This window comes from Pan troglodytes, chromosome 6 (genome assembly GCF_028858775.2).
Source record: "Pan troglodytes isolate AG18354 chromosome 6, NHGRI_mPanTro3-v2.0_pri, whole genome shotgun sequence".
NCBI lineage: Eukaryota > Metazoa > Chordata > Mammalia > Primates > Hominidae > Pan > Pan troglodytes.
This window is the reverse complement of record NC_072404.2, coordinates 12,353,876-12,377,827: the sequence shown is the minus strand read 5'-3', so window position 1 is coordinate 12,377,827 and position 23,952 is coordinate 12,353,876. Positions and strand designations below refer to the sequence as shown.

The window sequence follows — 23,952 nt, the reverse complement described above, 5'->3', positions numbered from 1 at the left end:
ATATATGCCCCGCCCAAATCTCATGTTGAACTGTAATCCCCAATGCTGGAGGTAGGACTTGGAGGGGAGGCGACAGGATCATGGAGGCAGATCCCTCATGGCTCAGTGCTGCCCTTGCAATAGTGAGTGAGGACTCCTGAGATCTGGTCATTTAAGGGCGTGGCATCTCTTCCCTCTTGCTCCTGCTCTAGCCATGTGATGTGCCTGATCCTGCTTCGCCTTCCACTATGAGTAAAAAGCTCCCTGAGGCCTCCCCAGGAGCCGAGCAGATGCTGGCACCATGCCTGTACAGCTACAGCCTGCACAACCATGAGTCCATGAAACCTCTTTTCTTTATATATAACCTAGGCTCAGGTATTTCTTTATAGCAATGCAAAAACGGCATAACACAGGCACTAATAGCTCTTGTGCCATGCATAGAACCTGGTATTTGGTAGAGACACCATCAACATTTGAGTAAATGACTACAAAAGAATATACTCAAAGCATAATCTAAAAGCATCCACTTTTTAAACTCTCGAAAATACAGTAGTTAACTTACTACAGAATGAAAATAGGTAACATTTTATAAGCTTACATTGGATATCACATTATCTTTTTGTTGCGGCCTTCCCAGAATATTTTGTTTGTTTGTTTTGAGACCGAGTCTCACTCTGTCGCCAGGCAGTGGCGCTATCTCGGCTCACTGCAACCTCTGCCTCCCGGGTTCAAGCAATTCTCCTGCCTCAGCCTCTCAAGCAGCTGGGACTACAGGTGCGCATCACTATGCCCGGCTAATTTTTGTATTTTTAGTAGAGACAGGGTTTCACCACATTGGCCAGACTGGTCTCAAACTCCTGACCTCATGATCTACCTGCCTTGACCTCCCAAAGTGCTGGGATTACAGGCGTGAGCCATTGCGCCCAGCCATATTTTTTAATCTATAAAAATTCCCTCAAAAAAGGTGTAAAATGGGTATTTTCTTACCATCATACTATTTTTCTATGAAACTGCTTTCCAATTTTAGAAAAAGTGAAGACAGATTATTCAAACTTTTTTGAATTTCAGAAAATAAAAAGGCGCATAGTGAAAAGTTTCCTTCCCACCTATATTCCCCATCCACTCAGTTCCCATCATCTTCCCCAGTCAGGTAACCATTGTTATTGGTTCCTCCTTTCACCTTCCAGGGAATCTGCATGCATCAGCCATTACTTCCTCTTCCAAAACACAAGAATGGGAGCACGCAATGCACATTTTCCTACACCTTGCTCTTGTAATTTTGTTTTGTTTTTTTGAGACAGGGTCTCACTCTGTTGCCCAGACTGGAATGCAGTGGCGCAATCTCACTCACCACAACCTGCACCTCCCAGGCTCAAGCGATTCTCCTGCCTCAGCCTCCCGTGTAGCTGAGATTACAGGCACGCACCACCACTCCCGGCTAATTTTTGTATTTTTTTAGTAGAGACGGAGTTTCACCATGCTGCCCAGGCTAGTCTTGAATTCCTGACCTCAAATGATCCACCCGCCTCGGCCTCCCAAAATGCTAGGATTATAGGTGTGAGCCGCCGCGCCCGGCCTGCTCTTGTAACTTAAGATATTTTGGAGATCTCTCCATGTCAACTAAGAAAAGAGCTTCCTCGTTCCTTTCTACAACTTTACAACCTCATTAACCATCTGGGCATGGATTTATCTGATAAGTCTCTTGCTTGCTGAGGGACACTCAAGGCAATAAATAATCTTGTACCTATGTTATCTCACACGTGTACAAATATATCTGCAGGTTAAATTCCTAGAACTGGATTGCTGGGTCAAAGGATTTACACGCCTGTAATTTTTAAAGCTACTGCCTAAAGCACCTGTATCTATCAGGGTCCACCCAGAGAAACAGAGACATCCAGAGAAACCATCCCTTTAAGAATCTGATATAGAGGGAATTTAATATAAGGAATTAGTGACAGGCGTGATGGAAAAACTGAAAAGCCAAACAGGAAATGATAATCCAAAGATTAACAAGAGCAAGCTGCTGTTACCACTTCTCAAACAGAGGGTAAAAGGGAGGAGGTATTTCCAAGACTCAAAGGCTAGGACCAAGGGGCAGGAGCTGGAGCCAAAAGGAGACAAGGTACCTGCCAGAGACACTCCCTGAGGCAGGCCTAAGGGAAATAACCTGTTTTTGTCCTTCTTCCTGCCATTCCTCCTGCCAGTGGCTCCCAGTGGCCAATCCCAGCCGGAAGCCAGCTGACCAAGGGCCTGGGAAATGTTGCCTGCAGGGGTGAGTCCCTGCAGGGAAAGGGCAAGAAACGGATCTGAGCCAACAGGACATGGGCTGACCCTGCCTGTGGCTACTTTACACTCTTACCCGTAAATGTTTGAAACGACCTTGCCGTTCAAATATTTCAAACTTGAAACAGACTTTGTATACTTGGGGGTTATCACCTGTCTGAAGGTGAAAGGTGGGAGCTCAATCTAGTCTTAATTTGCATGTATTTTATTATGAACAAGGCTCAGCATCTCTTCACCTGAAGCACAGACACCTACATTGATCAGGGAGTGAAGGGGGCAGAGAGAAGAATGCCAGTTATAGTTAATTCACCTCATCTGCCAGGGATGGTCCATTCAGGACCATCAACCAGACAGATGCCCAAACAGGACACGAAGACAATCCCAATGAGCCAAACTAGCCAGCTACCCTCCAAGTAGAGACTTAGCTCAAGAACTGTTCTCAAAAAAACTGAAAGGCAACAAAGTCCCATAGGAATTAAAAACGCCTTAACTACACTCTGCACACACTGTAAGGAACAATGTGTTCTTGTAATCTTGTGCCCCCCACTCGCTCCTCTTGTAACTGCCTTCCAGCCATTCATGCCACCATCCTCTCTCCTTATCTTGCATTGAAAGAACAATACAGTGGACAAAAAGCTAAATTAACTTATAAAAATAGCAAGTAGGAATCAATTTTTCAAGTCTTTTAACCTGACCATTAACAAAAAAAAGACCTTTTCAATTATCTTTGGCCTCTACCATAACTACTGTTTGAATAGATTATTTACCCTATCTTTTAAACAAGCTTTAACTGACTCCCCCAGATACAGTTCAACATTATGTACTACACTCTAAAAATATACCAAAAAATGTTATGCTTTATAATCTGCTGGCAACTGAAACGGTTTTCTTTAAAAGAGCTCAACTTTATTTTTTTAAACATGAATTTTAAAGCATTTAAAAATCTAAATGGTATTAACTGTAAAGAGGTATGTTAACTTCAAAACTTACAACAGCCAAGAGTTAAATATAAGCACATAAAGTTTATACAATAATTACAATATCACTCATATTTCAAAACTTTGCTTTTCACCTGTTTCAAAAATAAATATCCTAATATTGCCAAAAATATTTTTAAGTGCCTGTCACAAACCAAGGGAGAAAGCTAGTTATAAACCAAATCAATAAAGGTTAAAAGTTATTTTCCAGCACCTAACATGCTGGCTGGCATTTTGATGGGCAATCAATAAATAAATCTTCATTGTTGAATGTTCCAGTGAGATGAATTAAATGATACACTTAAAATATTCACGTCTTTGATGGTTTTTTTCCAATCTGAAATACACACTTATTCCAGAAACCTGGAAAATATAAAAAGAAAATAAAATAATCCATAATGTCACCAATGTTTATGTTGTTTAAACCATGATGTATAAAACTGCTTATTTTAATGGTTGTAAAATACTTCAATAAACTTCCCATAATTTACCTCACCATGCCCCTGCTGTTGGCGTTGCTGTTTCCAATTTTTTGCTATTTTAAACAGCATAATACACATCTTTATACGTGAGGGGTTTATTTCAAGGTTGCTTCCCTGTGATATATTCCCAGAAGAGATACTAACAACCCAAGGACAGTTTTAAGACTTTTGATACTTCATATCATCCTTTGTTATAGTACTCAAGAGCTGCAAATTGCTGGAGCACATTAAAGCCTCCTCTTTTCCTCTTCATTCCTGCTTTAATCTTCAAGTCTACATTTCTTTACTCACAGAGCCCAAAGCACCTTACAAACAAAACTGCCAAGCCAGCTAGCTGCCTTGACGCTAATGTCCAACGTCTGCATATTACAGTTGTCTTTCTTTTCTAACAAGGGAAAACTGCTATGCCCAAATTGTGACAGGCAGGAAACACGACATCCACCGGGAACCCATTCCTTAGGATCTCATGGCTCCAGACAGACAGCCTGACTGTAGGAGGGTTCGCAACTGGGCGCCTTCGTTCCACAGCGCTCCCTTTTCATCAACACACCCACTCGGTGCCACAGTGCTACCCCTAGCTTCAACTATAAGAACTGAACTCGCCAAATGCCATGACGGGTGCCAACTTCCCACCATCCTGGCTGCATCGCGTCTTTCAGCAAAAAAACATCTCCCTCTGAGCAGCACTTGAATTCTGGAAGGCACCTTGATGATGAACCACTTCATCCTGAAGCATTCAATACTGCTGATTCTTACAGGCAGCTGCTCCGGCAGCCTGTAATTAAGATTTCTCTAAACTGCTCCCTTATTACATGGGGTTCTGATGATTCTGATGATTTCTCTGTCAGCTCAAAGGAGATCTTCAGGAAAAAAAAAAAAAGTCTAGAGAACCTCAACTTCGGCTGTTCCTGTAAAAACACGGGCATTAACCCTTTGCTTTCCAAAGCGAACACCCACTCCATACAGAGGCACGTTCCTCTGTTTTTAAAATCTAATTCCCAGCATGACCCAGCAGTCATTTGTATTCCACGAAATAATTTCCAACAAACACGATTCCTCCAGCAAGAGGAAACCGAACGTCAGACACAGACCACCTGGGCCACGACGCGCATCGACCCGACCCACTCGGGAGCACACCTGGCTCCGGGCACACCTGGCTCTCCGGTCTTGCCTCTGTGCTGGGTGCAGCTCGTGTCTCCCACCCTCGGCTCCACGGAGTTTTTTGCTCAATCTGTCGCGTCTGCCGTTTCCTAAAACGTCTACCCTGACCTGAACTCCAGCTGGCCCCCTCCCCGTTCGAGCAAATCCAGCGACCGTTTCTGACCCAAAGCCAAGCAGACTGTCACGCTTTCCAACCGTTCCCCCTGCCCTCCCGTCCTGTACACTCGAGGAGCCTCCAGTGCAAAACTTTCCCCTCCCGGTTTCCCACCGGCTCAGCCGCTTCCGCCCACCTGAGCTCAAAGGGGGCGTCCGAAACGCCGGGCTCCGGAGGGCATGAACGCCCTTGGCGACAAGATGCGGGGAAGGTCGCCCCGCAAGATCCCCCGCCCCAGAGGAGCGACACCCAAACCCCGGCCCGAGACTCCGGGTCGACCCCGGCCCGCGGCAGCCCCGGCCTGGTACCCAGACCCTCGCCAGCGCTGAACGGCGACCCCGGCCCGCCCCCTCCCTCGGCCCCCGGAGACCCCGCCTCGGCCCTGGCCCGGCGTGCCTCAGGCCTCCAGCGGACGCCGCTGCCGCTGCCCCCGACCCCGTCTCCTCCGGCGAACCCCGGCCCAGCGCCGCGCCCGCGACCCCCAGCCCCCGACCCCAGGCCGCCGGCGAGCCCACCACACCTCCGACACTCACCGCCACCACCCTCGCCGCCGCCGTCTTCATCCATCTTGAGGCCACTCCCGCAGCCGGCGAGCCGGGGGCCGGCAGCAGAGGGGCCGCGGGCTGGGGACGCCGCCGGAGGGAGCGCGCAGGCGACCGGGCGGCTCCTCAGCGCGCGGCCCGGGTCGCGGCCGGGCCTCCTCCCGCCGGGCGGGGCCTCGCTGGTCGGCGTGCCGTCACGTGACCCATGTCCCGCCTCTGCCCGCGGTGGGCGGGGCGTGAGGCCGCGCAGCCCCGCCCTCGGGAACCGGCCGGGCCGGCGGCGTCTGCGCTGGGGAAGGCTGTAGACCTGGCCCCTGAAGTGCAGACCGATCCGGTGTGCGTGGAGCGAAGCCTCCTCGCCCTCAGCATTCCAGTATCCTGCGGACAGGCGTGGGGACCCGGACACTGGAACGCCACACTCTGCAAAACCCAGTGGCCAGGGGTGCAACTTGCACGTGCACTCGGGGTAAATGATCAAGAAACGAATGCATTCAGAAGTCAGGCCTGGCCAGGCTCGGTGGCTCACACCTGTATTCCAATACTTTGAGAGGCCGAGGTGGGAGGATCGCTGGAGAACAAAAGTTGGAGACCAGCCCCGACAACATAGCGACCCAGGCATGGTGGCATGTGCCTGTAGTTCCAGCTACTGGGGAGGCTGAGGTGGGAGGTCACGTCACTTGAACCCAGTAGGTAGAGGCTGCAGTGAGTTATTATTGCACCACTGCACTCCAGTCTGGGTGACAGAGTGAGACCCTGTCTCAAAAAAAAAAAGAACAAGGTCAGGCCTTCTCCTTCCTAAGACATGCATGTCAGAAGAATTCCAGCCTTTCCGCTGTCTTATATTTAATGCAGCCTCTCCTCCTTCCCTCCTGGTGAGTGCATTTTCAAATTAACAAAATGCAGGGCTTGTAAATGAATGTGGTCATGAGGTTGGAACGGAATCCCGATTCAACACACCTGGGGCTCAGCTCTCAAAGGGCATTGTAGGGGTTGGCCAATCTGGCGGCTGATGCCCTTGGAGTTTAGCGCCAGTCTCCCTTGGAGAGCTGCCAGCTGTCCTAGATTTATGATGCAGAAGGAGCTCTGAATTCAGTTTCCCTTGGGCACAGCCAGGGTCCTCAGCACAGGCCTCCCGGGCAGAAGGCCTCCCCTGGCCCCTGCTCCACATCGATGGATCTCCTCTCTCACTCCCCATATCTCTCTTCCAGTAACTCCTGAAGCATTGCTTGTGGCCCCTCCCAAGCCTTTCTGTTGGAGCTCAATTGCATTAAAGAAAAGCAAACATTGTAATGGAGGAGATAGCTCATCTCTAATATAATTTTCCAGCAACTGTTTTATATTTACAAGCTGTCCATTGAACCAAAGGATCCTTCCGTTGTCATCTATCAAAGTGGACAATTTCACCTTTTGGTTCAAGGTTGCGGGATGATTTCAAAGTTCAATCTTCTAATAACCTCAAGAATTGAACACCAAGCATTCTCATGCAACCAAACCCACGAGGGACACTTTTTTTTTGAGACAGGGTCTCGCTCTGTTGCCCAGTCTGGAGTGCAGTGTCTCGAGTGATCCTCACACTTCAGCCTCCCAAATAGCTGGGACCATAGGTACTTGCCACCATGTATCGGTTAATTTTTGTATTCTTTTTTAGAGACGAGATCTTGCCATGTTTGCCCATGCTTGTCTCAAACTTCTGGACTCAAGCGATCCTCCCACCTTGACCTCCCGAAGTGCTGGGATTACAGGCATGAGCCACCGCACCCAGCCAAGGGACACTGCTGCGTGCAAAGGTGTTTGACGGCTTGAGTGACAAAGAGGCACCAGAAAAGGGGTCTGGGAGTCAGGAGATGTAGGGTTCAACTCCCAACCCCCGGACTCGGCTTCCTGATCTTGTTCCCGTCAGCTTTGTTATCTTGGAGATAAGAGCGTAGTTACTGAGAAAAAATGACAGCATTACTTTGAACTTGATAATGAGATATGCAGAGCTTTGAACTCAAAGATACTATCAATTATAAATGCTTTTTCATGTCAATTCTTAATTCTTTAGGTGTCTTAGAATGTGATCCACAGGTGCTTTTCTCAGAGTTTTAATCTAGAAGTGGCTTCTCTGATCTCCATCTAATCTAATTTTCATCAGACTAAAGCACAGCCCAGTTATATAAGGAGGATATTACATTATCCCCATGGTTTAGCCTGGGCTTGCATTTCAACAAATTCTGCAAAAATATTGGGGGGATAAAGGCTTTGGGTGTCATTTCTGTGCTTTAATGGGGAAATTGGAAGACTTCAAAATCTTCACAACTCGAAGGAATTAATATCTAATGGAAAAATTACATATTTTCAAAAAGAAGTGCTTTCCAGCATCTCTCAAATCCCACCAAGATAGCAATGATCTAATCTGCTTACATACGTATTATCTCTACATATAGGAACTTTAAGTATTTTAGTTACTCACTAAGATAGGCACTCACTTTATGCATAGTTTATGAGTGGTTTGCTCAGATGTTGAAAGTTTTATAAGTGAATTTGTGAGGAAAATAATTCATGCAGCAGGCATCGCTGCAGAATAACAAGTATTAAACCCAATTATTAAATAATTGCAATCATTTGGTCAGATGATAAATATTTAGGCACCTCCTGTATTCCAGACACTGTCCTAGGTGCTGGGAAAATGATGAAAAAGGTAAATTCAGTCCCCAGGTTTTGTTTTTGTTTTTGTTTTTGTTTTTTGACACAGAGTCTCACTCTGTCGCCCAGGCTGGAGTGTAGTGGCGCTATCTTGGCTCACTGCAAGCTCTGCCTCCCGGGTTCTAGCCATTCTCCTGCCTCAGCCTCCCGAGTAGCTAGGACTACAGGCGCCCGCCACCATGCCCAGATAATTTTTTGTATTTTTAGTAGAGACGGGATTTCACCATATTAGCCAGGATGGTCTCGATCTCCTGACCTCGTGATCCACCCACCTCAGCCTCCCAAAGTGCCGGGATTATAGGCGTAAACCACCGCACCCGGCCCAGTCCCCAGGCTTATGGAACGGATGGCCTAGAAGGAATACAGCCATTAAACAAATAATTATGTAATTGTAATTTTGATATCTGACTCTGTAGACTTTCTCATAGTATTTGCTGTTTCGTGTGAATTGGCTTTGCAGCCTTAAAACTGCTTTAGGGGCCGGGCGCAGTGGCTCATACCTGTAATCCCAGCACTTTGGGAGGCTGAGGCGGGCAGATCATGAGGTCAAGAGTTCGAGACCAGCCTGGCCAACATGATGAAACCCCATCTCTACCAAAAATATAAAAAATTAGCCGGGCATGGCCGGGCACGATGGCTCATGCCTATAATCCTAGCAGTTTGGGAGGCCGAGGCAGGCAGATCACTTGAGGTCAGGAGTTCGAGATCAGCCTGGCCAACATGGTGAAACCCTGTCTCTACTAAACTACAAAAATTAGCCAGGCACGGTGGCGGGCGCCTGTAACCCCAGCTACTCAGGAAGCTGAGGCAGGAAAATCACTTGAACCCAGGAGGCAGAGGTTGCAGTGAGCCGAGATCACGCCACTGCACTCCAGCATGGGCGACAGGAGCGAGACTCCGTCTCAAAAAAAAAAAAAAATTGTAATTTTGACATCTGACTCTGTAGACTTTCTCATAGTATTTGCTATTTCATGTGAATTGGCTTTGCAGACTTAAAACTGCTTCAGGGCTGGGCGGTGGCTCATGCCTGTAATCCCAGCACTTTCAGATGCCAAGGCAGGAGGATCGCTTGCGCCCAGGAGTTCAGGACCAGCCTGGGCAACATAGCGAACCATGTCTGTACAAAAATAAAAAATAAAAAATAAATCACACCTGTAATCCCAGCACTTTGGGAGGACAAAACAGGTGGATCCTTTGAGCTCAGGAGTTCAAGATCAGCCTGGGCAACACAGCAAAACCCTATCTCTACAAAAAATACAAAGTATAATTAGCTGGGCATGGTGACACAAGCCTGTAGTCCCAGCTACTGGAGAGGCTGAGGTAGGAGGATCGCTTGAGTCTGGACGGCAGAGGTTGCAGTGAGTCGAGATCGCACCACTGCACTCCACCCTGGGTGACAGAGCCAGACCCTGTCTCAAAATGTATATATATATATATATGAGCCGGGTGCAGTGGTGCACACTTGTAGTCCCAGCTATTCAGGAGACTAAGCCCAGAGGTTGAGGCTACAGTGAGCCGGGATCGCAACACCGCACTTTAACGTGGGCAACAGAGTGAGACCCTATCTCAAAACAAAACAAAAAACAAAAAACTCCTTCAGGACAGAGACTGTAGTCTGTATTTATTCTGTCTCTGCTGTCTGCTGCAGGGTGTGGCCATGTCAAAAAAGCGAAAACAACAATATTTGTTACCACTGCTGGATGAACAGGGCCATCAAAAATGGGAAACATTTTGAAAACATGTTGAAACCCATTTATCAGCCTTTTGACCACTGCCGAAATAGTTTAAGAAATCAAGAATGTGAACATTCCGGAAAGGTCAGAGGACTTCTTTGTACATTCATCCATCCTCCAAGTGAAAGTCTGCGAAATCGGACAGAAGTGTCCTCTCCCAGCACTGAGGGTCACAAGAGCCAAAACCCTGCCAAGGACGGTTTCTTGATGCTTGGCCATAAAGAGGCTTCCCGAGCTACCCAGGCTAGAGCTACTCCAGACCCTGCCTGGAGCAGCTCTCATCTCCCCTAATAACAGTTAAGAAATGCAGGCACAAATGTGACTATCAGCAGATGGGGACTCAAGTAATCTGTTACATCGGGGATCTGTCACAGTCCGGAGAAGACACGCACTGTGGCCAGCTCACTGTCAGCTCACAGTTAGGAAAGAAAAGGAATGCTTTCTGCAACCTAATTTCATTAAGGAAAGAAAACATCTCATTGGAATGGAGATGATCTCGTGCAAATTAACATACTCCGTTCTGCTCAGGCAAATGACAGGGGTCCAAGAGTCAAGTCACATCCTTATTAAATTTTCAAAAGCCCAGACATGCCAGCCTTCACAATACTCTGTCTCTCGTTCCAGCCATTCAGTGCAGTCCACCTTGGCCTTCTTCTTCTATCCCCAGAATAATCCACACAATTGACATCAGTTCCCTGGCCTCACATTACCAAGGGCAGCTTAATTCCTTTTAGATTGATTAGTGACTTGCATTTTTGTAAGAACAAAGGTAGTCAGATTTCTCTGTGGTAAACTTGGAACAAATAATTTGACCACAGTTTGAGCTATTTGTCATTGGCAGAAAAACATTATATCCACTCAAAGCAGCCTCAATACTAAGAGTTATTATATACAAGGTGTCTTCTATAGTACTAAAAACGGTTATTTTTATCTACTTCTTATTTTTTTGAGATAGGGTCTCGCTCTGTTGCCCAGGCTGGAGTGCAGTGGTGCAATCACAGCTCACTGCAGCCTCAAACTCCTGGCCTCAAACAACCCTCCCACCTCAGCCTCCTGGAAAACTGGGACCACAGGCGAGCACCACCACACCCAGCTAATTTTTTATTTATTTATTTATTTTTGTAGATTTTCACTGTGTTGCCCAGGTTGGTCCCGAACTCCTGGGCTCAAGTGATCCTCCTACCTCGGCCTCCCAAAGTGCTGGGATTGCAGGCATGAGCCACTGAGCTTGGCCTGGTTCTTCATTTCTATAGTATGTCCCTGACCTACTAAAAACAACAAAAAAAAATTAATTTAAAAAATTAAGTTGGTCAGAGTCTGCAGCGTGCAGCTTAAAATCATCAAGAGAATCCATCCTGGGGTGCAGAGTGTACTATTGGACAGGCAATTAAAAAGAAAAAGGGTGAAAATGACAACCAACAAGATGTAGCACATCTGTGTCTGCTATCATGGTCCTTGGAATAGAAAATGTGCTCCTAGGCCGGGCGCAGTGGCTCCCGCCTGTAACCCCAGCACTTCGGGAGGCCGAGGCAGGCAGATCACGAGGTCAGGAGTTCAGATGAGCTTGACCCAACATAGTGAAACCCCACCTCTACTAACAATACGAAAATTAGCTGGGTGTGGTGATGCGCACCTGTAATCCCAGCTGCTCAGGAGGCTGAGGCAGGAGAATCGCTTGAACCCGAGAGGCGGAGGTTGCAGTGAGCTGAGATCATGTCACTGCACTCCAGCCTGGGAGACAGAGTGAGACTCCATCTCAAAAAAGAAAGTGTGCTCCTAGCCAGCAATCAAGCGTCCCAACACCAGTCACAGGGCATTGTGATCTGGAGGGCCTAACAGCACCCACACCAATGTGATACTGCAATTTGGCTTGTAGGACAGCAAAAGCCATCCATGAGTTCTGGTCATTACACCGAGTAGTGACCTGTAATTGTCACTGGGTCCCAGCCATGATATATCACAAGGTACTACCTAGGCTCTAAAATCAGATGGCCCAGGCACTTTTGTTTCTTGGCTGTGTGACCTTGGGCAAGTTGCTTCACCTCTCTGTGCCCTAGTTCCTGTGAAATTTCTGTGAAATGGAACCAACAACAACCCCGGCCCATACAGTTACTGTGAGAACCAGATGCTGTCATATACAGTGTGTAGCACACAATAAGCACTCAATAAATACTCGTCATTGTTATCCACAGAAGTAGGAAGTTTTCCCGCCTTCTGATTCACAAGCCAGAGGGAATCTGTCTGCCAAGCTGGAAGGCAAAGCTGAGTTTCAGTGAGGGCTCCCTCCTTCCACCGCCACCTTCTCGTTGCTGTCTCTCCCTCCAAGTTTGCCTTCTGGAACTCACCCCTGCCATGGTCCGTGGTCCCTGCTCATGTGTCTCCACTGCATACCTCATCAGTCTGCCAAATAACTGGGTTCTTAGGGCTACAGACACATGTGTGCATTTTCATAAGGGAATCGGGGGACTCCAAGCCTCATTTTTTGATGTTAGTTTCTTCATTCAGCAACCTGCTTCTGGACAGGCATGGTGGTGCATGTCTGTAATCCCAGCACTTTGAGAGGTTGAGGATTGCTTGAGGCTAGGAGGTCAAGGTCAGGCTGGGTAAAAGAGTGAGACCTTGTTGCTACAAACAAAACAAAACCTGTTTCTTAGCCTCTCCACCACATAGGCCCTGGGGATTCAACAGAAGACAGCAGTCAATGACTTTTTAATTTGTATTTATTTATTTATTTTTGAAACAGGGTGTCAGGCCCAAGCTGGAGGGCAATAGTGTAATCATGGCTCACTGCAGCCTCAGCCTCCTCGGCTCAAGCAATCCTCCCACCTCAGCCTCCTGAGGAGCTGAGAGGCGCACACCACCACGCCTGGCTAATTTTCAAAAATTGTTTGTAGACACGAGATCTCAGTATGTTGCCCAGAGTGAGCTCAAACTTCTGAGCTGAGGCGATCCTCCCACACCGGCTTCCTGAAGTTCTAGGATGACAGGCATGAGCCACCGTGCCCAGGCAGTCAATGACCTTCAGTGAAGGACATGTCAGAACTCAGCACCTGGAATCACTATGAGGGCCCCGGAGACATTTACGACACCCTTATAGGGGCCAACTCTCCTTTACTTAGAAAAATTTAAAAAGAGACCAGCCTGGGCAACATAGTGAGACCCTGTCTCTACAAAAGACTTAAAAATTAGCTAGGTGTGGTGTCATGCACTTGCAGTCCCGGCTACTTGGGAGACTGGGGTGGGAGGATTGGTTGAGTCCAGGAGTTTGAGCCTGCAGTGAGCTGTGATCACGCCACTACTGCACTCCAGCCTGGGCAACAGAGTGAGACCCTGCCTAAAAAAAAAAAATAGGTCTATATAGAAAAAATGTCTACATAGAAAATTTCAGCTGGGTGTGGTGTCTCATGCTGTAACCCCAGCATAGTGGGGGGCCGAGGCGGGAGGATCACTTGAGCTCAGTTTGAAGACCAGCCTGGTCAACATGGTGAAACCTTGTCTCTACTAAAAATACAAAAATTAACTGGGCGTGGTGGCGGGCACCTGTAATCCCAGTTACTGGGGAGGCTGAGGCAGGAGAATCACATGAACCCGGGAGGCAGAGGTTGCAGTGAGCCAAGATCATGCCACTGCTCTCTAGCCTGGGCAACAGAGTGAGACCGTCTCAAAAAAAAAAAAGAAAAGAAAGAAAAGAAAATTCCAAACAATCTACAAAAACCTCCTAGAACTCATAAGTGAATTCAGCAAGGTTACAGGATATGAGATTAATATATATAAATCAATTGTATTTCTATTAATATGTACTAGCAATGAAAATGTGGAATCTAAAATTTGAAACAAAATGCAACGTACAATTTCTTGAAAAAAAAAAAAAAAACACACGTGAAGACTGGACCCAGTGGCTTACGCCTGTAATCCCAGCACTTTGGGAGGCCAAGGTAGGCGAATCACCTGAGGTTGGGAGTTCAAGACCAGCCTGACCAACATGGAGAAACCCTGTCTCTATTAAAAATACAAAATTAGCCAGGAGTGGTGGCACATGCCTGTAGTCTCAGCTACTCGGGAGGCTGAGGCAGGAGAATCGCTTGAACCTGAGAGACAGAGGTTGCGGTGAGCCGAGATTGCACCAATGCACTCCAGCCTTTGCAACAAGAGCGAAACTCCGTCTCAAAAAATAAATAAATAAATAAAACACGTGAGTGTAAATTTAACAAAACATGTACAGGATTTGTATGTTAAAAATGACAAAACACTGAAATAGAAGAACTCAAACTAGATCCAAATAAACAGGGAGGCATGTTGTGTTCGTGGATTAGAATACTCAACATAGTAAAGATACCAATTCTCCCCAAATTGAGATACAGGTTTAAAGCAATTCCTATCAAAATTCCAGCAAGATGTTTAGTAAATATAGCCAAGATTATTCTAAAACTTACATAGAAAGACAAAGGAACTAAAATAGCTCAAACAGGCTGGGCACAGTGGCTCATGCCTGTAATTCCAGCACTTTGGGAGGCCAAGGTGGGTGGATCACTTGAGGTCAGGAGTTCGAGACTAGCCTGGCCAACATGGTGAAACCCTGTCTCTACTAAAAGTATGAAAATCAGCTGGGCGTGGTGGCGTATGCCTGTAGTCCCAGCTACTCTGGTGGCTGAGGTAGGAGAATCGCTTGAACCCAGGAGGTGGAGGTTGCAGTGAGCCAAGATTGTGCCACCGCACTCCTGCCTGGGCAACAGATTGAGACTTTGTCTCAAAAATAAATAAATAAATAAAATAAAATAGCTCAAACAATTTGGAAAAAGAAAAAGTAGGAGAAATCACTGTACCCAATTTCAAGACTTACTACGTAGCTCTAGTAATGAAGACCATGTGGTACTGGCTGAAAGACAGATACACAGGTGAATGGAATACAGTAGGCAGGAGTAACCCCACACAAGTACAGCCACCTGATTTTTTTTTGAGACACGATCTGGCTGTGTCACCCAGGATGGAATGCAATGGCATGATCTCGGCTCACTGCAACCTCCACCTCCCAGGCTCATGCCATCCTCCCACCTCAGCCTCCCAAGTAGCTGGGACTATAGGCGCACACCACCATGCCTGGATAATTTTTGTATTTTTTGTGGAGACAGGGTCTCGCTATGTTGCCTACACTGGTCTTGAACTCCTGGGCTCATGCAATCTGCCCACCTCAGCCTTCCAAAGTGCTGGGATTACAGGCGTGTGCTAGGATTACAGACAAATGATTTTTTGACAACGGACTAACAGCCATTCAATGGAGGAAGGATAGTCTTTCAACAAATGGTGCTGGAGCAATTGGATATTTATAGGCCAAAAAAAAGTATAGCAATGTAAGAATAGCCAATAAAATTGAAAAAAAAAAGAAACCTGACAAAAATTAACTTATACAAATATTAACTCAAAATGAATCATAGGGTTGGGTGCAGTGGTTCACTCCTGTAATCCCAGCACTTTGGCAGGCCGAGGTGGGTGGATCACCTGAGGTCAGGAGTTCGAGACCAGCCTGACCAATATGGTGAAACCCCCATCTCTACTAAAAATACAAAAATTAGCCAGGCATGGCGGTGGGTGCCTGTAATCCCAGCTACTCAGGAGGCTGAGACAGGAGAATTGCTTGAACCTGGGAGGTGGAGATTGCAGTGAGCCGAGATCGCACCACTGCACTCCAGCCTGGGTGACAAAGCGAGACTCCATCTCAAAAAAAAAAAAAAAGAATCATAGATTTAAATGCCAAGTGTGAAAACCATGCTTTTAGAAGGCAACAAGAGAAAATCTTTGGGACTTACAGCTTAGTGAAAAGTTTTTAGACATGACACTTTCTTTCTTTCTTTTTTTTTTTTTTTGAGACAGAGTCTCACTCTCTCACCCAGGCTGGAGTGCAGTGGTGTGATCTTGGCTCACTGCAAGCTCCGCCTCCTAGGTTCATGCCATTCTCCTGCCTCACCCTCCCAAGTAGCTGGGACTACAGGCATCTGCCACCATGCCCAGCTATTTTTTTTTTTTTTTTGTATGTTTAGTAGAGACGGGGTTTCACCGTGTTAGCTAGGATGGTCTCGGTCTCCTGACCTCGTGATCCACCCACCTCGGCCTCCCAAAGTGCTGGGATTACAGGCATCAGCCACCGCACCCGGCCAGACATGACACCTTGAAAAGCACAATCCAGCCGGGCATGGTGGCTCACGCCTGTAATCCCAACAGTTCAGGAGGCCAAGGCAGGCAGATTGCTTGAGCTTAGGGGTTTGAGACCAGCCTGGGCAACATGAAGAAACCCTGTCTCTACCAAAAACACAAAAATTAGCCAGGCATGGTGGTGCACATGCCTGTAGTTCCAGCTACTCAGGAGGCTAAGTTGGGAGGATGGCTTGAGCCTGGGAGGCAGAGGTTGCAGCGAGTCGAGATCACACCACTGCACTCCAGCCTGGGAAAAAGAGCCAGAGTCTGTCTCAACAACAACAACAAAAACACATGATCCATAAAAGAAAAAACATCAATAAACTGAACTTCATCAAAATTTAAAACTTATACTCTGTGAAGGACCCAATTAAAAGGATAAAAAAACAAGCCACAAAGGGAGAAAATAATTGCAAAAATATTTCCAATATTTGCAGGGAGAAATGTGTTGCATATCTGAAAGCTTACTCATTCCTAGAATGTATAAAGAACTCTAAAACTTAGCAGGAAAAAAAAGAATCCAGGGTTGGGCGCAGTGGCTCATGCCTGTAATTCCAGCAATTTGGGAGGCCGAGGCGGGCAGATCACTTGAGGTCAGGAGCTTGAGACAAGCCTGGCCAACATGGTGAAACCCCATCTGTACTAAAAATACAAAACATTAGCTTGGCATGGTGGTGGGCGCCTGTGATCCCAGCTACTCGGGAGGCTGAGGCAGGAGAATCTCTGGAACCTGGGAGGCGGAGATTGCAGTGAGCCCTCAAGGTTGCGCCACTGCACTCCAGCGTGGGAGACAGAACAAGATTCCGTCTCAAAAAAAAAAAAAAGTTATGTTCGGCTGGGCATGATGGGTCATGCCTGTAGTCCCAGCATTTTAGGAGGCTGGGGTGAGCGGATCCTTTGAGCCCAGGAGTTTGAGACCAGCCTTGGTAACACAGCAAGACCCCATCTCTACAAAGAATACAAAAATTAGCTGGACGTGGTGGCATGAGCCTGCAGTTCCAGCTACTCGGGAGGCTAAGGCAGTAGGATCACTTGAGCCCAGGAGGTGGAGGCCGCAGTGAGCCGTGATCCTGCCACTGCACTGCAGCCTGGGCAACAGAGTGATTTCATTGTCTCAAAACAAACAATCAAAAAAGTTATGTCCCAACAAAACCACAGACATGAATACTCACAGCAATTTATTCGTAATAACCAAAAACAGGAAACAACCAAGGTGTCCTACAATAAGTAAAAAATTAAACTGGTACGTCCATACCATGGAATACTACTCAACAATAAAAATATGAACAAACAATATGAGCATCAGTTTGGACGCATCTCAAGGGCATTACATTGAGCGATAAAAGCCAATCTCAAAAGATCACATACTACAGGAATTCATTTATGTAACATTTTCAAAATGACAACATTGTAAAGATGGAAAACAGATTAGTGATTGACAAGGGTTGGTATGTTCGTGGGGGAGGAGAGTGGTGTGACTGCAGCAGGGAAGCAGGAGGCTCTTTGGCATTTGAGATCATGGAACAGATCTGTATCATTTTTCAGGAAGTGGGAGACAGTGTCTCACTCTGTTGCCCAGGCTGGAGTGCAGTGGCACAATCACAGCTGACTACAGCCTCGACCTCCCGGGCTCAAGTGATCCTCCCACCTCAGCCTCCCGAGTGAGTAGCTGGGAATACAGGCGCGAGCTACCACACCCAGCTAATTTGTTAAGTTTGTTGTTGTTGTTGTTGTTGTTGTTGTTGAACGGCTATTGCCCAGGCTGGTCTTGAACTCCTGGCCTCAAGTGATCCGCCCACTTCCGCCTCCCAAAGTGCTGGAATTACAAGCATGAGTCATCGAGCCTGGCCCAGATCTGTATCCTGATTGCGGCGATGATCGCATGGATGGATCTACCTGTGTGATACGATGACACAGAACCACATACACCCTTTATGCCAATGTCGAACTCCTGGTTTTGATATTTTACTACAGTTACATGAGATGTCACCCAGCGGGGAAACTGGGTGGACAGCAGGGGACAAGGGCATCCTGGGGCTCCTCCCCTGGCAGCTTCTACTCTGGGCCCCCATGGAGCTGGCGAGACGCTGAGAGCTGCACTACAGCAGAGGCCCTTCCTTCCTGTCTTTTCCTGACGTCCCATCTGTACTAGAAGTTTCCCCTGTTGTGCAGCTCCCTCACCACGCAGCCCTGAATGAGCTCCCCCACTTCTAACTGCCTCCTAGAAGCCCCAACTTCACAGGGGCTACCTAGGGTTGGCTGGCATTAACTGGGAAGGGCCACGAGGGAATAAAGATGATTGAACCTCAACAACAAACAAAATGCAGTATTGCTTAAAAGAGAAGTAGAGCTGGGCACAGTAGCTCATGCTTGTAATCCCAGCACTTCGTGAGGCCGAGGTGGGAGGATCACTTGAGGTCAGGAGTTCGAGACCAGCTTGGCCAACATGGTGAAACCTCGTCTCTACTAAAATACAAAAAATTAGCTGGGTGTGGTGGCAAACACCTGTAGTCCCAGCTATTTGGGAGGCTGAGGCAGGAGAATCACTTGAACCTGGGAGGCGGAGGTTGCAGTGAGCCAAGATCGCACCACTGCACTCCAGCCTGGGTGACAGAGTGAGACTCCATCTCCAAAAAAAAAAAGAGAAGACACACACAAGGAAGTGTGTGACAATGGAGGCAGACATGGCAGCAATGCAGCTACCATCTACGGAATACTAAGGATTGCCGGGAGCCACCAGAAGCTGGAAGAGAGGCCTAGAAGGATCCTCCCCTTTTTTTTACTTTTTTTTTTTTTTTTTAGACAGAGTCTCACTCTGTTGCCCACACTGGAGTGCAGTGCTGCGATCATAGCTCACTGCAGCCTTCAACTGAGCTCAAGCAATCCTCCCACCTCCAGCCTCCCGAGTAGCTGGGAGCACAGGTGGGTGCCACCACATATGGCTAATTATTGTTTTTTGTTTGTTTGTTTGTTTTTTGAGACACAGTTTCGCTCTTGTCACCCAGGATGGAGTGCAGTGGCACGATCTTGGCTCACTGCAACCTCCGCCTCCCGAGTTCAAGCAATTTTCCTGCCTCAGCCTGGGATTACAGCCGTGCACTACCACGTCCAGCTTTTTTTTTTTTTTTTTTTTTTTTGTATTTTTAGTAGAGACGGTGTTTCACCACGTTACCCAGGCTGGTCTCGAAATCCTGGCCTGAAGCTATCCTCCTGCCTCAGCCTCCCACAGTGCTGGGATTACAGGCGTGAGCCACCGCGCCTAGACAACTTCTGTTGCTTTTAAGACCGCGATCTGCAGTCATTGTTACAGCAGCCCTAGGACCCTAACACTGTTTGATTCTGTCTCTTTGGTGGTCTCTGGTAAGTGGAGTCTTTTGCTACGGACGCCCAGAGAAGACAGTCTCCACCATCCCGGAGCTGTGCACACGGCTGGCTCACAGAGAAAATACATCCCAGATTGATTCCATCTGGGAAGTGAAGGATTGTCTTCTACAAAAGGAAACAGGAGACACACCCTCAAGCATGCAACATTTTGCTGTGTGTAAAAAAGGAGCTGGAAAACAAGCAAACAAAAATCCCATTCTGGCGCCGCCACACAAATGCACTGCCCAGGGCACAGTCTCCCCTCGGCGCCCGCCTGCTCATCAGAAGATGGCCAGTCAGCTGGCTGGAAGCTTAGTCACGGCCCTTCTAACCCCTCCACACTGCCAAGTTCAAAGGAGGCAAGAAATGAGACCTACTGGACCTTGGCAGGGAGACACCCTGCCTGAGCAGGTGGGCAGGTGGGTCACAGGGAGAGAGTGCTTTAATTTCTTTTTTTCTTTCTTTCTTTTTTTTTTTTTTTTTTAAAGACAGAATCTCTTAAACTAAAGAGCTTCTGCACAGCAAAAGAAACTACCATCAGAGTGAACAGGCAACCTACAGAATGGGAGAAAATTTTTGCAACCTACTCATCTGACAAAGGGCTAAAATCCAGAATCTACAATGAACTCAAACAAATTTACAAGAAAAAAACAAACAACCCCATGAAAAAGTGTGCGAAGGATATGAACAGATACTTCTCAAAAGAAGACATTTATGCAGCCAAAAAACACATGAAAAAATGCTCACCATCACTGGCCATCAGAGAAATGCAAATCAAAACCACAATGAGATACCATCTCACACCAGTTAGAATGGTGATCATTAAAAAGTCAGGAAACAACAGGTGCTGGAGAGGATGTGGAGAAATAGGAACACTTTTACACTGTTGGTGGGACTGTAAACTAGTTCAACCATTGTGGAAGTCAGTGTGGCAATTCCTCAAGGATCTAGAACTAGAAATACCATTTGACCCAGCCATCCCATTACTGGGTATATACCCAAAGGACTATAAATCATGCTGCTATAAAGACACATGCACACGTATGTTTATAGCTGCACTATTCACAATAGCAAAGACTTGGAACCAACCTAAGTGTCCAACAATGATAGAATGGATTAAGAAAATGTGGCACATATACACCATGGAATACTATGCAGCCATAAAAAATGATGAGTTCATGTCCTTTGTAGGGACATGGATGAAACTGGAAACCATCATTCTCAGCAAACTTTCGCAAGGACAAAAAACCAAACACCGCATGTTCTCACTCATAGGTGGGAATTGAACAATGAGATCACATGGACACAGGAAGGGGAACATCACACACCGGGGACTGTTGTGGGGTGCGGGGCGGGAGGAGGGATAGCATTAGGAGATATACCTAATGCTAAATGACGAGTTAATGGGTGCAGCACCCCAACATGGCACATGTATACATATGTAACAAACCGGCACATGTATACATATGTAACAAACCTGCACATTGTGCACATGTACCCTAAAACTTAAAGTATAATAATAATAAAATGAAAAAAAAAGCTAAAAAATAAAAAAAAGAATCTCCCTCTGTCGCCCAGGCTGGAGTGCAGTGGCACAATTTTGGCTCACTGCAATCTCTGCCTCCCAGTTTCAAGCGATTCTCCTACTTCAGCCTCCTGAGTAGCTGGGTTTACAGGCGTGTGCCACCGCTCCATGCTAATTTTTGTATTTTTTGTAGAGATAGGGTTTCACCATGTTGGCCAGGCTGGTCTCGAACTCCTGACCTCAAGTGATCCGCCCACCTCAGTCTCCCAAAGTGCTGGGATGACAGGCATGAACTTCCATGCCCGGCCTAATGTCTCCTTTTCCTTCCTCCCTTCCTTCCTTCCTCCCTCCCTTCCTCCCTCCCTCCGTTCCTTCCTCTTTTTCTTCCTTCCTTCCTTTCCTTCCTTTCCCTCCTTCCTTCCTTCTCTCCTTCCTTCCTTTCTCTCTCTCCTTCCTTCCTTCTTTCCTTCTTCCCTCCCTCCTCCCCTTTTCTTCCTTCTTTCCTTCCTCCCTCCCTCCCTCCCTTCCTTCCTTTTCCTTCCTTCCTTTCTTTCTTTTCTTTCTTTCTCTCTTTCCTTCTTTCTCTCCTTCCTTCCTTCTTTCTCTATCTCCTTCCTTCCTTCCTTCCTTCTTTGACAGGGTCTCACTCTGTTGCCCAGGCTGGAGTGCAGCGGTACAATCATAGCTCACTGCAGCCTCCAACTGCTGAGCTCAAGCAATCCTCCCACCTCAGCCTCCTGAGTATCTGGGACTACAGGCATGTGACCCAAAACTTGGCTATTAGATTTTTTTTTTTTTTTTTTTTTGAGATGGAGTCTTGTTCTGTCGCCAGGCTGGAGTGCAGTGTCGTGATCTCGGCTCACTGCAACCTCCACTCCTGGGTTCAAGCGATTCTCCTGCCTCAGCCTCCTGAGTAGCTGGGACTACAGGTGCGCACCACCACACCCAGCTAATTTTTGTATTTTTAGTAGAGACGGGGTTTCACTGCATTAGCCAGTTTGTTCTCAATCTCTTGACCTTGTGATCCACCTGCCTCGGCCTCCCAAAGTGCTGGCATTACAGACATGAGCCACCACGCCCGGCCTAACAAAATTTTTGTGTAGAGATGGGGGTCTCACTATGTTGTCCAGGCTGGTCTTGAACTCCTGGGTTCCAGTGATTGTCCCACCTCAGTCTCCTAAGTAGCTGGGATTTTTTTTCTTATTTTTTGTACAGACAGGGTCTCGCTATGTTGCCCAGGCTGGTCTCCAACTCCTGGGCTCAAGCAATTCTCCTGCCTCAGCCTCCCAAAGTACTGGGATTACAGGTGTACGCCACCGCACCCAGCTGAATGTCCTAATTCCTGAAAAGGCTTTCAGTTCTCTTGGCTTCTCCTGAATGAAGGCAAACTCTTCCAGATGTCTCTCTCTTGTTATTCACTATCCTGCATCATTTTCTCTCCTGGATTTAGGATAAGAAGTGTACTACTGGGGGCTGGATGCTGTGGCTCACGCCTGTAATCCCAGGACTTTGGGAGGCTGAGGCAGGTGGATCACAAGCTCAGGAGATGGAGACCATCCTGGCTAACGTGGTGAAATGCCATCTCTACTAAAAATACAAAAAATTAGCCAGGCGTGGTGGCGGGCATCTGTAGTCCCAGCTACTCAGGAGGCTGAGGCAGGAGAATGGCATAAACCCGGGAGGCAGAGCTTGCAGTGAGCCGAGATTGCGCCACTGAACTCCAGCCTGGGCGACAGAGCGAGATTCTGTCTCAAAAAAAAAAAAAGAAGTCAGCTACTGGGGCTTGGATTTTGCCTGGCACTTCCATCGATACCCCCATCACCATCACCATCACAATCTTCATCATTTAATAAGTACAGCAATATTACATAACTACTTTTTTTTTTTTTAATAGAGTCTGGTTCTGTCTCCTAGGCTGGAGTGCAGTGGTGTGATCACAGCTCACTGCAGCCTCAACCTCCTGGGCTCAAGCGATCCTCCCACCTTAGCCTCCGGAGTAGCTGGGACTACATGTGCGCACCACCGTGCCCAGTTAATGTTTTTACATATATGTATTTTTTGGAGAGACAAGATCTCACTATGCTGCCCAAGCTGGTCTTGAACTCCTGGGCTCAAGTGATCCTCCTGCCTCAGCCTCCCAAAGTGTTGGGATTATAGGTGTGAGCCACCATGCCAAGCCTTGAATTGCTCACTTTAAAATGGTTAATTTCATGTGAATTTCACCTCAATAAATTAAAAAGGTATGAAACCACACAGCAGAGAAATTCCATGTCTCATTATTTCTAATGCTATTGGCGCCTAAAAGCCCATTGTCCTTTGCTGGAAGCTCACTGTGTCCACCAGACGTGTTCAGGCCTCAGTAACCATTCCCGGAGCCTCCCGTGGTAAGCCTTGCTGGGCAGAGTTTCGGCCTCACTGTCCTCCCCTCCCATTTCAGTGTCATGTCTGACACATCCTGTTAACACTAAAGTTGCAATGGGACAGGATGTCCACAGACTTCAAGGCTCTCCAAGTGGTGACTCGGGGAGGTGGATTCTTGCTGTACCTGCCCCACAGAGGCTGGGACAGCTCCTGGTTGCTTCCAGAAAACCGACAGACGGAACTGCCAGGCCACATACTCAGGTACTCTCTCCAGAGAGCATGACAAGGCAGCTTTCTAATTGCTGGGTGGCCGCCGAGTGCTGTGACCCTCTGAGACACGTCACCCAGCAGGTTCTCCAAGAAGCACCAATTGTCTCACAAGCTGTAGGAAGCCCCAGCAGGACCAACCTGGCCACAAGTGAAGAAGGGGATCTGGGAGCCCTCTTGGCAAGGCCAGAAAGAAACTGAGAGCAAAAAGCAGCCAAAAATGTTCCCAGCAGAGGCACCCAAACAAATCC

The 23,952-nt window shown here is 47.3% G+C and overlaps 1 protein-coding gene across 4 annotated transcripts in view; it reads right to left on the bottom strand.

Moving 5' to 3' along the window:
• The window catches only part of CYTH3 (cytohesin 3), a 111,538-nt gene extending 105,779 nt beyond the window's left edge, over positions 1 to 5,759 (bottom strand). Inside the window, exons 1-2 of one of the 4 annotated variants that reach the window (XM_063813738.1) lie at positions 5,570 to 5,729; positions 3,454 to 3,602 (exon numbers count right to left, since the gene is read on the bottom strand). In XM_063813738.1, the coding sequence (XP_063669808.1) occupies positions 3,454 to 3,472 (19 nt within the window). In that variant the 5' untranslated portion in view covers positions 3,473 to 3,602; positions 5,570 to 5,729. 4 annotated transcript variants of the gene reach the window in all.
• Between the last annotated feature and the right edge of the window lie 18,193 nt (positions 5,760 to 23,952).